Source organism: Mustela erminea, chromosome 18, assembly GCF_009829155.1.
Source record: "Mustela erminea isolate mMusErm1 chromosome 18, mMusErm1.Pri, whole genome shotgun sequence".
Lineage (NCBI taxonomy): Eukaryota > Metazoa > Chordata > Mammalia > Carnivora > Mustelidae > Mustela > Mustela erminea.
The window spans coordinates 30,353,214-30,366,169 of record NC_045631.1 but is presented as its reverse complement, the minus strand read 5'-3'; the positions used below and the strand labels follow the sequence as shown (position 1 = coordinate 30,366,169).

The window sequence follows — 12,956 nt, the reverse complement described above, 5'->3', positions numbered from 1 at the left end:
GCCGGGAGGGGGGGCGGGGACCGGGGGGGGGGGGTGTGCGAGCAGCGGGGCTGAGCTAAGCCGAGCCCACGTGTGACGGCTCTCGCCGCTGCCCCGGCTCCGCCGCTCGCAGAGAGATTCGGAGGAGCCCGGGCGGGGGGGAGGAGGAGGGGGAGGAGGGAGCGGGAGATCTCGGGGCTCGGAGCCGGCCGCCGCTCCGCTCCGATCGCTGTGGGGCTCGGTTTTTTGGGGGTGGGGGGGCGGGGGGGCTCAGATATGGAGGCAAATGGGAGCCAAGGCACCTCGGGCAGCGCCAACGACTCCCAGCACGACCCCGGGTAAGTTTCCAGCCGCTGCCCACCGCGCCGCCTCGGGCTCGCTCGCCTTGCAGCGGCGGGGACGGCGGTGCGCGGAGCCGGGCATCTCCCGCGCCCCCCCGCCCCTCCCGCGCGCCCCCCCCGTGGAAGTTACACACCTTTGGATTGCATTTCGCCGTCACCTTCTCCCCCACCCCACCTCCCGGCTCTCGCTCGCTCGCTCCCCCCCGCTTTCCTTTTAGCTTTTGTAAGTTACACGTCAAAATGGCCGATCTGACATCGGTGCTCACTTCTGTTATGTTTTCTCCCTCTAGTAAAATGTTTATCGGTGGACTGAGCTGGCAGACCTCACCAGGTAAGGGAGGGAGGGGGGGACGTCTGGGTCCCCCCCTTCTTGGCTTCTTTATTGCTCTTTGTTATCCCGGTGTAGGAGCCCCCCCCCCCCGCCATTGGCTCCCCACTTCTCCTGTGCAAGGTTATTTTTTTAAATAGCAAATCCTTTCCGAGCCCTCTACGCGACCTCTGTTGCCGAATTTCCCCCGCGTGTGCAAAAAATGCAAAACCAAAACAGAATAACAACAGAAAACTACTTTTGGTTTTTGTCCTTGATCAAAATTTGCATTGCTTTTTTTTTTTTCCACACCTTCTCTCCTCCCCCCCCATCTCTCTCTTTCTCTCTCTACAGATAGCCTTAGAGACTATTTTAGCAAATTTGGAGAAATTAGAGAATGTATGGTCATGAGAGATCCCACTACGAAACGCTCCAGGTAAACCATTCCCTTCTGGATTTTGTCTTTATTTTAGAACAAAGTTTAAGTGTTATTTTTGGAGGTGTCTTCGGAAGTAGCTAAGCGGATTTAGAATGGGGCTCAGGCATCTGGCTGGTTTCGAACGGCTCTCTATTCCACCCCCCACCCCCGCCCCCATAACCCGAAAGGTTATTGTTAATTGGGGCTGAACTCTGGATACAGAGATGCCCATCTCTCTGCTTTAAGTCCTTTTCCCGTCGCTTCTTTTCCTCCGGTTTAAAATGACATTCAGCTTCATTCACTTTCTGCATAGTTTTTTTTTTTTTTTTCTTTTAATGTATGCTTTTCCCACACTCCCAGCTCCCTAAACTCTTCAGCCCCTTTTAGAAAGCTGGATGAATCTCTTCTGAGCGCCGGGTTTTCTCCGGAATAAAACAAAGCGTTAAGAAAGGGAAGGGGAGGAGGAGAGGAGACTGAGGTGGCGAAAGAGTGGAGACACCAGCATTTTCCAAGTTACCTCCACCGCCCTGCCCCCGTTCCACTTCCCCCTTTAACCTTGATGGGTTTTCTTGAGAGGTGGGAGGGGGCTTGGGGGGAGGGCTGTGGGCAGCCAGGGTGCGAGGGGGCAACTTTGGCTCTCCATTCTGCAGGAGGGCTCACTCCTTGTTGCTTTCAATGGTGTCACATTTTCTTGTTTGTTTTTCTCCCTCTTTGTCTCATTTCAGAGGCTTCGGTTTCGTCACGTTCGCAGACCCAGCAAGTGTAGATAAAGTATTAGGTCAGCCCCACCATGAGTTAGATTCCAAGACGGTAGGTTGCTTTCCTTCGTTGTTGTTGTTCGCCCCTGTTCAGGACCCATCTGGGCATTGACAGCCCCATTTAAAGGGACCGTGCTTTCTTTTGCTTCTGTGCTGAGAACCGGGTAGTGATGAGCAGGGCTGGCGAGTTGGCTCTGAAGTTTGCTGCCATGGCTGGGGTTGGGGTTTTCTGTGCAGAGCCTGTCCCACTGCAGCTCCAGATGCTGCCGATCGCGGGCCTGGGGGATGGGTCCGCTCCGGGAGAGGCATCTCCCCGGCCCAGGGACCATGCAAAGAAACTGCACGATAGAGCCAAGGCAACTTTTCTTTGTCAGCCGAGCACAGCACGCGTTACCAACTGTGGCTGTGGGCATTGGCTTTTAGGAGGCACAGCCCGCTTCATGGCTAGCCGAGAGAGAGAGAGAGAGAGAGAGAGAGAGAGAGACACGGACGACAGACACGGGGGCCGGCAGGAAGGCGAGGGGGGGCGCTAATCACAGGCCCAGGCAACAGGTTCCTCCTGGGGCACCTCGGGTTCGGAATGCAGTTTGAGAGGGGAAGGAGACCTCCCAGAGCCAAGCGGGGCGTCCAGGGGGTGACTCCAGATGGAGTGAAATCTAACGCTGATAAGGCCTTGGGTTTCCAAGTGATTTGGTTTTGCTTTTTTCCCTCAGATCCTTTATTTTGAGTGTGGGTACTTTTATAGGATTAGAAGCTTTCAGAAACGTGTGTGGGGAGGGGAAGGTCTTTAGGTAGAGCTTAGAGAAGAAGGGAAGAGATATTAGTACAACCTTGGGGGGGATGGCAGACGGCTCCTAGTGTTTTATTTAGACGCCTGTGTTGGCTTTGTGGCTTTCCCCCTTCCCTTTATGCCTGTGAGAATCTCCCCCTGGTTTTTATACATCCCTCAAAACTGGGGCCCGGAGGTGACATTGGGATCCAGTGCTGGGCTGCTTGGGACTGGGGGTAGGTGGTAGGGCAAGGCAAAGGACCAGGTTCTAGTCCCGGCTGCCCTTTATGTACTTGGGCAAGTTGTTACCTGCCTTGGGCCCTCAGTTTCCTTTTCTGTAAAATATAGGAGTGGAATAGGGTGCTCTTCAAGCCCCTTTGACTTTAACATTGAGGGGAAGGGGGAAAAGGGCAAGAAACCTGGCCACCTTTGGTGCAGGTGGATACATTTTGTAAATTAACCCTCTTTCTCTGATCAGAGGCCATGTGCATGTTCCCTGGCCCCCCAGAGAGGACCCCAGACACTTTTTAAGTTGCTTTATGAATTGTGCTGGATTGGTCATAGCTGGCAGCCCAGCCTTTTTACGCTTTTAGATAATTTAATTTTAGGAACAGTCATTTGTAGGGTGATAATGGATGTCTAAAGAATTTTTTCTTCCCCTTGACTTCTTGGTCAGACGTTTCAAAAAGCGAACAAAATTAAAGAGGAAAATATTTCAAGGCAAATTCAGGAATTTATTATTCACTCCGTCTCCCCACCCTGAGTAGGAGAAATAGTATGTGGTTTCTATGGTGCCTGGTGGGTCATAGCCCTCAGTGTCAGGTGCAAAACGTTCGGTTTGTCCCTCTGTAATTGTTTGTGGATATGTTTTGGTCGCTATTATTTAGTATAACCTAGATTTTGACTTTGTTTCAACGTTCAGTGCAGGAGGCAGAAGCGGTTGGTTTATTGACATGGAAACGAGGATCTTGTTTACCGTTACCTTAAAAGCTTTGTTTAGGTAACGGCCATTCACATCCAAAATAGTACCCTAGTCTTTTCCTAGAGGATTTGTAGCTACAGTAAGTAGAGCTGTACCTAACTAACTAATGTTTTAATTTTTGGTAGCTTTCTTTTTTGTTTGTTTAAAAAAAAATAGTTGACAGGGATGTGCAAAAGGTTGGGATTTGCCATACTTACCTTGACCTGGCCTCTCCTTTAGAGATCGCAGCGTGTAAACTTTGCACTACGATAAACACGCCTGGTGGTCTGACACACTGCTGTCACAAACCCGCCATCCAGGAATTCTGAATTGGCTTTGAGTTTTGTAATTTTAGTTATTTTTTGAGTGTCCTGCTGTCTTCAGGTCTTCCTGACCCTCCCCTCCAGCTCCTGGTCTCTCCCCCGACTGTGTCCCTCACTTTTTACTCCACGAACAAGGTGACCTCTTACCCGCAATTGTGTGCTGGTCAGCTCAAAAGCCGTAGTCTGGGGGCGTGTTTATAAAAAGACACACCTGTCTTACGTTTGGTCAACAGAATGGAAAATCCACACCTGTTGTATCTCTCTCGTAGACAGCTCTACTCAGTGCTGAACACACCTGTAGATGCGGTAATGTTAATCCTGATTGAGAGGGTAGTTTCCTAGATCAGAGATTTTTGTCTATTTTAGTTTTTGAAAAGTAATCCCTCATTTCTCAGGTGATGTTTGAAGGTTAAAAAAAACAAACAGACAAAAAACCCAAAACAACAAAACCATGCTGTGGACTTTTATTAGGTCTTTAAACCACTTTAGTAAAAGTGGTAAATCTTTGTTTGTTTTACCAGCTGGGGTGTACTAAGGGACGGAGGTCTGGCTCAGGAGGTCTGGGCTCAGGAACGCTCTGGTGTGCTTTGCCCCTGCTCTGTGCTTCGTCCCAAAGCCTTACTCTTTTTGCTGCCCCATGGCAGAACTGAAAACAAGGTTCAAGTTTACATTTTAAAAGGGGGAAGATCGAACTCTGAAAGCCGGAGCCTATGAATAAATAACTGGTAGCAATATTCTGTGTTGAGTTTTACCCCCAAATTTGTGACATTTAGAAGTCTAAGGAAAACCAATAATGGGGATTTTCAAAATTCTTTCCCTCCCCATATTTTCTGTCCAGCAACTTCCCCCACCTCGGATCAGCCTATTAGATTCAAATGCCTCCGTGGGAATTGTTTTGTGTTTTAAAGCCATTCCCCTTTTGAGAATCATGTGTTCTGCTGAGTGTCTGATCTGGGATGGAGGATGTTTTTCCATTCTGATTGGGGTTGGGGTAGAAAGAATACCCTAATTGTTACAGTAGGTTCTGACTTCTTTTTTTCAGTATTTTTTTTTTAACCCTCTCCCCTTGATGGCCTTCCTTTTATAATTTGGGTTTAGATTGCTCATAGAATTCTAACCCCTGTGATTTTTAAAATCCAGGTGGCTTTGGCTTATGTGTTTTCTTTTCTTGTATTATTATTTTTTTTAAGAACTGGGTTAGGCTCCGTAGCTTTTGATACCTGCTTCCTCTTGCGGTCTAACTACAGAATGAGCTTTTTGGCTAACTCAGGTGACTGTACTTTTGGCAACACGAATGAATGAACTCAAGCTGAGCCTCGTGTTGGATGTCTGGGGGGAGTTTTTAGATGTTGATGATTTAAAAATTTTTTTGAATCCCCTTTTCCACCTGCCTTGTTTAGTTATCCTCAGGAAGAAGATCTCCTATCAGCTACTGACTGCTGAAAACAAATTCTTTTTTTTTATTTTAAAGATTTTATTTGTTTATTTGACTGAGATCACAAGTAGGCAGAGAGAGGGGAGGAGCAGGCTCCCAGCTGAGCAGAGGGCCCTATGCGGGGCTCGATCCCAGGACCCTGGGATCATGACCTGAGCCAAAGGCAGAGGCTTTAACCCACTGAGCCACCCAGGAGCCTCTGAAAAAAAATTCTTATGTTTAATTTTTCAGGTTATGATTTTTTTTCAGGGATGATGTCCCCATCTTTTCTCCCACTCATGTACTGCAAATTAGATATCAGTACCATTCAGTGTTCAGTATCTGTGGAAGAGAAGCCTTTGCTTAGATAAGGACATGTGAGATCTGATTTATTAAGACCATTGCACATTGAAATACATGGTAGGATGTTTCAGAGAGGCTGGCTTTATTTATTACATTGCGGGAGGGATGAGTAAAGTTTGGATCAAAGTTTAGGGAACTTTTGAGTTGCCTGAGAAGTTACTCAAAGCTGGGTTATAAGCCTGAGAAATGAGTGATTAATAATTAGGTGATTAATCATGATTTTTTTTTCTTCCTTGCCTCCAAATACTGGAATTGACTCTTCCTTTCCCATTTCCCTCTCCAGATTGACCCTAAAGTTGCATTTCCTCGTCGGGCGCAACCCAAGGTAAGTAGGAGAATCAGTAATAGGATTTTAGCCCTCAGAGATGGTTGCCAAGGATTTCGAATTTCAAACAGAGTACTGGCAATGAAGTGTTGAAACCTGGAGTCTTCAGGTTCCTTTAGGGTGTCAGCACATGGCGGTGAGAGTCCAGGCCAGGCCAGGAGCTCCGCGAGATAACTGCGTGCGTCTGCAATTTAGCTCTCCCGAGGTGGGTTCTGAGCCTCCAACAGGGGGCAGGGGCAAGCCTGATCCTTGATGGCAGGACAGAGCTCCGTCTGTTGCAATATTTATGCAAATGTTCTATTTATTTTTTAAGCATTGCCAAGATCCTATCGGGAGAACTTGGACCCTAATTATTTTCCCTGTGACTGTCTTTTGGAGGGTTCTCTTTGAAGGCCCTTAAACTTAGAGTTTATGGAGAGGAGTAGAGTTTGAGTACACAGCCTGTCTTTTCTTGGAAAAACAACTTCGTAGGCCCATGAAGCCCTGAATCGGACAGAGGTGGCAGCGGAAGTCTTGGTTTCAGGTTGGTGGGATCAATCAGGCCACGTTTGAGACCATCTGTGCTGCCTCTGTATGCAAATGCTGGGGCCTGGGAGAGAAGTTCTGAGTCTGTTATAACCTTGGAGGAGTGCTGCTACGAGATTTGCCTGGAGGATTGAGATCGGCCTTCACTTTTTCACAAGTGTGTGGCTAACACAGTTTTCGCTGAGCTTGCCAGCTCTGGGTATGAGAACAGAGCTACCTGGAACCAAAGGTGAAATTTATGGGCTTGACATGTTAAAATCGCACGTTTTAATGATTTTTTTCTTCCCTGTGTAATATGGAGAGGGACACTTTTTCTGTGGCCTGTGGCCTTGGCATTCCTTTAGGGAAGAGGGGAAAAGGTGAAGCTTCCAATTATAGGTCATAAAGGGGAAAGCGCTGTTGCTTTTGCAGAGTCCCTGTATTTCTTCAAGCATAGTCTCCCACAGGTGGAACCTTTTAATTGTGCAGAGGGAGAAATGAAGCACTTTAATGAAGAAAAAGTTGGCTCTTGTGGATGAATTTTGAGAATTTCATGTCTGGAGTCTGCCATGTGATCCACCCCCCCACCCCCCCCCATGTAATTTTTCTTTTCCTTTTCTTTCGAAGGAAACACAAATCTCTTAAGTAAATAGAGCAGAAATACTTTCTTAAGGCATTTTTCCCCCCTAATGATTAAGCCAATCATAGGAATCAATGAACCAAAGAGGTTACATTATTTCCGTACTGAGCACAAACTTTGGGACGGTTAACTGCGTAAAGGTTGCTTTTCAAACTGTGTGTGATCCTTGACATTTCAGAGGCTTTCCAGAATTAGCAGTATTTCCTGGGTTTGGAAGAATTGCTGTTTCTTCCATAAGTGTGAATCTTCAAATTTCCAGGTTAGTCATTTGATCACCCAGAACTAGGATCAGATTACCCTAAAGGGAAACTGGAAAAATCCCTGACTCGGTCAAACCATGGGTTTGACCTGTTTTCTCTTCCCTCTTGCTGCCCACCCCTCACTCTCCGCCACTTTTTTTTTTTTTTTTTTAACCAGGAAGGCTATATTTCATTTTAACATACTCTGGCATTTGGTTTCTCAGTGATGCATTCAACTTGAAAACGAGACAGACTATTTCTCGAACTTGTCGAAGTGTGCACCTCCCCCCACTCCACCCTGGAGTCTGGGATGTTTTAGGTGGATTGTCAGACTTTTAGATGTGAGCAAATATTATACCAGCTAGGGGAGGACATCTTTCTGTGGAGTTCTAGAGGTTGCATAACAATACCTTGCTTTTTATGGCACTCTTTCCCAAGGACTTTCCTATCTGTTATCTCCATCTGCATCTCAGGTCCCGAGACACTGAGCAAACCACCTCTCCTGGCCTCTTTGCTCCTCTGTAAAACACGAGCGATGGGAGTACCCCTCGCAAGGTTGCTGTGAAGAGTGCAAGAGCGTAGGGCGGGGTGAGGAACCCATCCCTCCTCATTGTTGCTGCTACCATTAATTTCCATTGGTTTAATCATCCTTATTGTTGTATTCAAGCACCACAGCTTGGGTTCAGATCCTGGCTCTGCCCCTCATTCGCTGTGTGGATGTGGGCAGATCGTTTGTTTTTTTTGGAATTTTATATACCCCATCTTACCAAGTTTTTGTGTGGATTAAATAAATTAATACAAGTAAAGTGCTTAAAAAGAAAAAAAAAAAAAGGACCTGGTGCGTGGTAGTACCATATGCATTACCTGCTGTTTTTTACCATGAATTTTGTTAGGCTCTCATACCAATGGCCAGGAGAGGTCTAGTGATCATAATGGTGCTAATTGAGCTTATGTGCCAGGCACTGTTGTAGGCTTCTTACATATATCAGCTCACCCAGTCTTCCCCTGTGTCTGGGTAAGTGGGCACTAGGATTATGTCCAATTTATAGATGAGAAAACCAAGGCACACTCGGGCTGAGAAGTGGGGTGTGGGCAGCCTAGCTCCAGACCCGGCCCTCCACCTAGTGTGCTGTCCTGTGGCGGGATCCAGTCGTGTCACTTGTCCGTTTGGGCAGAAGACGCAGCTCAGGATGGTGGTCAGGCTTGGAGGAGCAGAACCACAGTGCGTGCAGACTTAGAAGGTCTCTGGTTGGGTGATTGGCCAAGCCCCCGTGATGTCATCCCATGGGGTGACTCGGGTTGGCCATTTGGAGGGGCACCCTTTCACAGAGCTCTGGGTTTGCTCAGCTCCAGGGAAGCGGCTGGGGAATTGGTGAGGTGTGCACTCGTTGGGAGTTGGGGCAGAGTGGGGAGAAAGTGCCTTTCTTGTCAGTGGTTATTTTCCAATAGAATTTGAGCCCGGCCGTGGGGATTTCAGACCGAAGTTGGTGTTGGAGGCCAAACCCTGGCTGGCAGGGGAGTCTAGGAGTTTAAGTCAAGCCTTATTTATTTTTTGTGCATCTCCCTTCAATAAAACTTCTATGTGTGGCTGTGTCGGGGTTCCAGTGCGAGGGGAACTGCGCCCCCTCCTTGGGGGCTGGGTGAGGAGCTTGTAAATGATACGTCAGTGTGGGCTTCGGTTAAAATGCATTTCTCTGCTTTCTGGCTGTCTGTCTTTTGCTAGCACTCGCCAGAGAAATATTCGTGGAGGTGTTAAAAACAAGACTAGTGGAAAGAAACTGTAACTTAATACGAAAGGAAAGCCGTGGCACTGAGCAGAGTTCACATTAGTACTGTCATAATATTCTATAATGTATCATATAAATAAAAACCCGTTTTGACCAGAATTTTAATGAGCGACCCGAAGGAAGGGTTTTGAATCCTGCAGTTCATTCATACCCCTTTGCCATGTAAATGTTCACATCTCAAGTGAAGTATAATGGGGCTTTATTAACTAGTCGAGGGCGACTCTTTGGAGACTAGTGGCCGTTAATTAGCGAAGTACATTTTGATCAGAAGACGATGGGTCCGTTCTCTGTCTTCCTATTTCGCCGGATGATTATTTCATTTTGTTAAATATGTAAGAGTTTCCTCCCCTCTGTCTTTTAAAAAATTAAAGTGGTCGTGCTCTTCTAAAAAGGACGACTTAATTTGAAGCTGTTGGAGGAACGGGCATGATTGGGATCAATCATGTCATATCATTTTGTCAGTCCCTCTGGGCAGAAGCGTTGGCTGCCTTCAAGAGTTTTGCTCAAGCTTGTGGGTTCTTTTCCTCGTGCGGAAAAACCAAGAGGCTGTGGAACCTCTTAGGGCACGGGTGAGTCTGGGTGTAATTCCCCATCTGCCCCAATTATCCTCGCGTGTAACAAAGCCTTCTGTGCTCCCCGGTTGCCATTTTTCTCCTTACATGTTAGGGGCCAGAACTTGATCTGTCGATCGACGGAGATCTCATTTCTTTAGCCTATTTCCAGTTGCCTTCAGCGGCAGCCGGGTGACTGTTGGGCACCCCACATGAGCCCCTCTGTGCCTCAGTTTCTTCCCGTTCACAACAGGGGTATAGTGCCCAACATGGGGTGGTATTCAGCCTGAATACAGAGCTCTTTGCTGGGAGCCTGACCCAAGGGGTTGCCAGCAGGTGTCTGCTGGTATCATTAGTATAGAATGATCTCTCATTACTACGGTTTTTAAGTCATCTCTGCGCCCAGCGGAGGGCCTGAGCCTCACCCCAAGATCAAGAGTCACGTGCTCTAGCGAAGGAGCCAGCCAACCGCCCACCGCCCCGGTATCAACTTACCTTTGTGGAATGAGAAAAGTTACAATGGAAAATGACCCAAGTAAAGTCCTGATTGGAAGGTAAGTCCCCTGTGAGCAGGGGGCTGATGATGGTTGGCATCACCAGATGCTGACTTCCATCCCCCAGGTGAATCCAGCCCGCCCTCCTTAGGGCAGAGGCAGCTGAACACACAGGGAAGTGAGGTTTGCAGTTGCAGACCACACAGCTAAGTTATGGCAAGGCTGAACGAGGGCCAGGGGTTCCTGCTCCTGTCTCCCCCACTGATGAGCTCTGGGGCCTGGAAGGTTCTCTGTTACACACGTATCCGTCCAGCTGGGTGCAGCACAGCATGAGCGATTTGCACACGCGCCTCCTGTTTCGGGGGCATGGTTCCTTGGCAGCCTCTCAAGGGCGGGCAAGGGGTGAGTTTTCAGCATCTGGCCTTCCCCTGCCGCCGTGGGTCGGGTCACTCTAGCGTCGTGCCATCTTGAGTGATCTGCAGCTGTCACCTCACGGGCCACTGTTAGCTGTTCCGCCGGTGGGTTTCTGGTTCCTGGTGAGGACGTGGTGGTGTGTCTGCAGCCTCGTCCACAACCGTGAGGACCCTGGGGGATTAGTGGCTTAGCTGCTTTCTTGTTGGGGAGCGAGGCTCCGTCCTGTCCTGCGTCCCCGTCAGCAGCAGGTGTTCACTCAGGAGGAGGGGCATCTCGTCCTACAAATGTCCTTTCTCGAGATTTTTGCCTTTCCTTGCGTGATTTCCTTTCAGCGTGAAGGTCAGTCTGCTGAGAAGCCGGAGCGCCTCTGTTCTGTGTCAGATGTTTTTGGCAGGTGGGTGAGACCCCTCTGCCTCTCCGAGAAGAGAGGAGGCGGGAGGGACTCTCTGAGGAACCAGCTGACCCTCTTGGGTGCCCCTTGAGGCAGCATCTGTCCTTCCTGTCCTTTTGTATTTTTTAAAACCTGAACGTTCTCTGGCCGGAAGTCCCAGGAACGCAAAAGGGGGATGTAGTTCATTTGTTCGATCTGGTGTGTTCATTGAATAAGAGCTTGTTTAATTGTTTTTAATGGCTGACTCTGCACCCACTTTTGGGGGGATTTGGGAACCCCTCGAGGCCCATCCAACAAAATCTGAACTTCTTAGCCAGCCAGTTAGGGTCCTTCAAGATCTGTACAAGGAGTCTCGTCTTCCATCTTACCTCGTGACTCTTCTGCCTTTTGCTGCCTTGAAACTGCACGTTTCCCCCTTCTCTGAAGAGCGACCCTCGTGGGTATCCCCACCTGCGCCGTCCTCTCTCCTCTGGCCCTTTACGACACACCTGTCTTTCAGAGCCCGACTTGGGTTACCTTTTCCACAGAGCTGTTTCTGCTCTCTCTTTGATGTAGTACTTCTTTCTCTGGATTTCCTTAGTGGTTTCCTTTTTCTTTGGTTACGGCAAACTATAATCATAACAACAGTAATACTAAGTTAGTAAAGAATAAGAAATAATACATTCGCAAAAAGTTTCTGATGTACTCATCAGGCACCGTGCTGGGCATGGATGCATTCATTTATTCAGCAGTTTTGAGCACCTACTGTGCACCAGGGCCTGTGCAAGCTTCTGGGGACAGTGGGGAGAATAAGACCACAAAGTCCCTGCCCTCCTGGGGCTTTCAATCTGCGGGGGTGGGGGGCAGTGTATGAGTAACGAGCAAGTGGCCAAGTACTTGACATGCTGACAGGTGCGCAGCCGCAGTAGGGTGAATGCGAGGGTGGGGGTTGGGAACAGGCTGAATCTCCAGTGCACTCTGTGGCCGTTCTCCGTCCTTGGCAATTATTTACCAAGTTTCTGCTTAGCACCAGAACTGTGCTAGGCACTTTGTTCTGAGTTTTATGGTTCTTTAGGTTCATGCCTTATTGCCTCCACTGGACAATGAATTCCGAGGACACAAACATGTTTTATTAATTGCAAAAAAAAAAAAAAACCCAAACAAACCAAAAAACAACGGAGCTGAGGCTCCGTCCTGTCCTGCGTCCCCGTCAGCAGCCTCAGCTTTTCCTGCTGCTCTTCCGTGTACCATCCGTCTCCATGCAGGTGGAATGAATGCAAAATGGCAAAGGTGACTTGGTTCTTGTCTTCAGGGGTCTTAGCTTCCGGTTGGAGGGGGAGTGTTACCTGTGGTCCAGGAGAGGATGTGAAAAACACAGCAGAGCTGCAGAAACGGGCTTCAGAGGAAGGAAGAGCTAAGATAGCTTCTCGGAGGAGGTGGTCTTTGCCCTCGATCCTGCGGAACAGGAAGGAGGGAAGAATGGCAGGAATGTGAGGGGCTAGGAGAGGTCAGCGGGCCAGGGCAGCGAAGGGTGTGTGTTGCACGGCACTCGGGGCGGAGGCGTGGAGAGCAGGCTGGAGCCAGGTCCTGTTGCCTTGAATGCCAGGCAAAGCCAATGAGTCTGGCCTTTGTTTTTCATGTGCTGGGGCACCTGTTTTGTGTGTGCATGATCACCGAGATGCCCGGTACAATGTTCTGAGCTCTTTTGGATCCATCTGGAAGCCGTGGTCATGGATAAGACTGTGGCTGATGTGGTTTCATGGTTTCACCTCCCACTCTGGACTGGTGCCGTCAGCATCACTCATACTGTGCTCTCTCTGGCTGGAGACCCTTATCTAGGAGTGATGTTCTTGGCAGATAACCACCCCTGCTCTTTGGGGTGTGTGGCAACTGCAGAGAGAGAACTGCGTTTTTCTCTTGCTTCCATCCCCTCCCTTGCTCTGTGCTTTACCTTCTTAACTAGGGGCCATGATATAGACAAAAGCCCAGAGTTCTATAC

The 12,956-nt window shown here is 48.6% G+C and overlaps 1 protein-coding gene across 7 annotated transcripts in view; it reads left to right on the top strand.

Annotated features, from left to right (window-relative positions):
- The first annotated feature begins 10 nt into the window (after nucleotides 1-10).
- The window catches only part of MSI2 (musashi RNA binding protein 2), a 388,920-nt gene continuing 375,974 nt past the window's right edge, over nucleotides 11-12,956 (top strand). For 3 of the 7 annotated variants that reach the window (XM_032320056.1, XM_032320055.1, XM_032320060.1), the window contains exons 1-5: nucleotides 11-317; nucleotides 611-651; nucleotides 982-1,063; nucleotides 1,771-1,855; nucleotides 5,917-5,958. In XM_032320056.1, the coding sequence (XP_032175947.1) occupies nucleotides 256-317; nucleotides 611-651; nucleotides 982-1,063; nucleotides 1,771-1,855; nucleotides 5,917-5,958 (312 nt within the window). In that variant the 5' untranslated portion in view covers nucleotides 11-255. Of the gene's footprint in view, nucleotides 318-484; nucleotides 652-981; nucleotides 1,064-1,770; nucleotides 1,856-5,916; nucleotides 5,959-12,956 lie in introns of those variants that run through there. The other 4 variants (XM_032320059.1, XM_032320058.1, XM_032320061.1 and 1 more) reach the window with 3 other exon arrangements.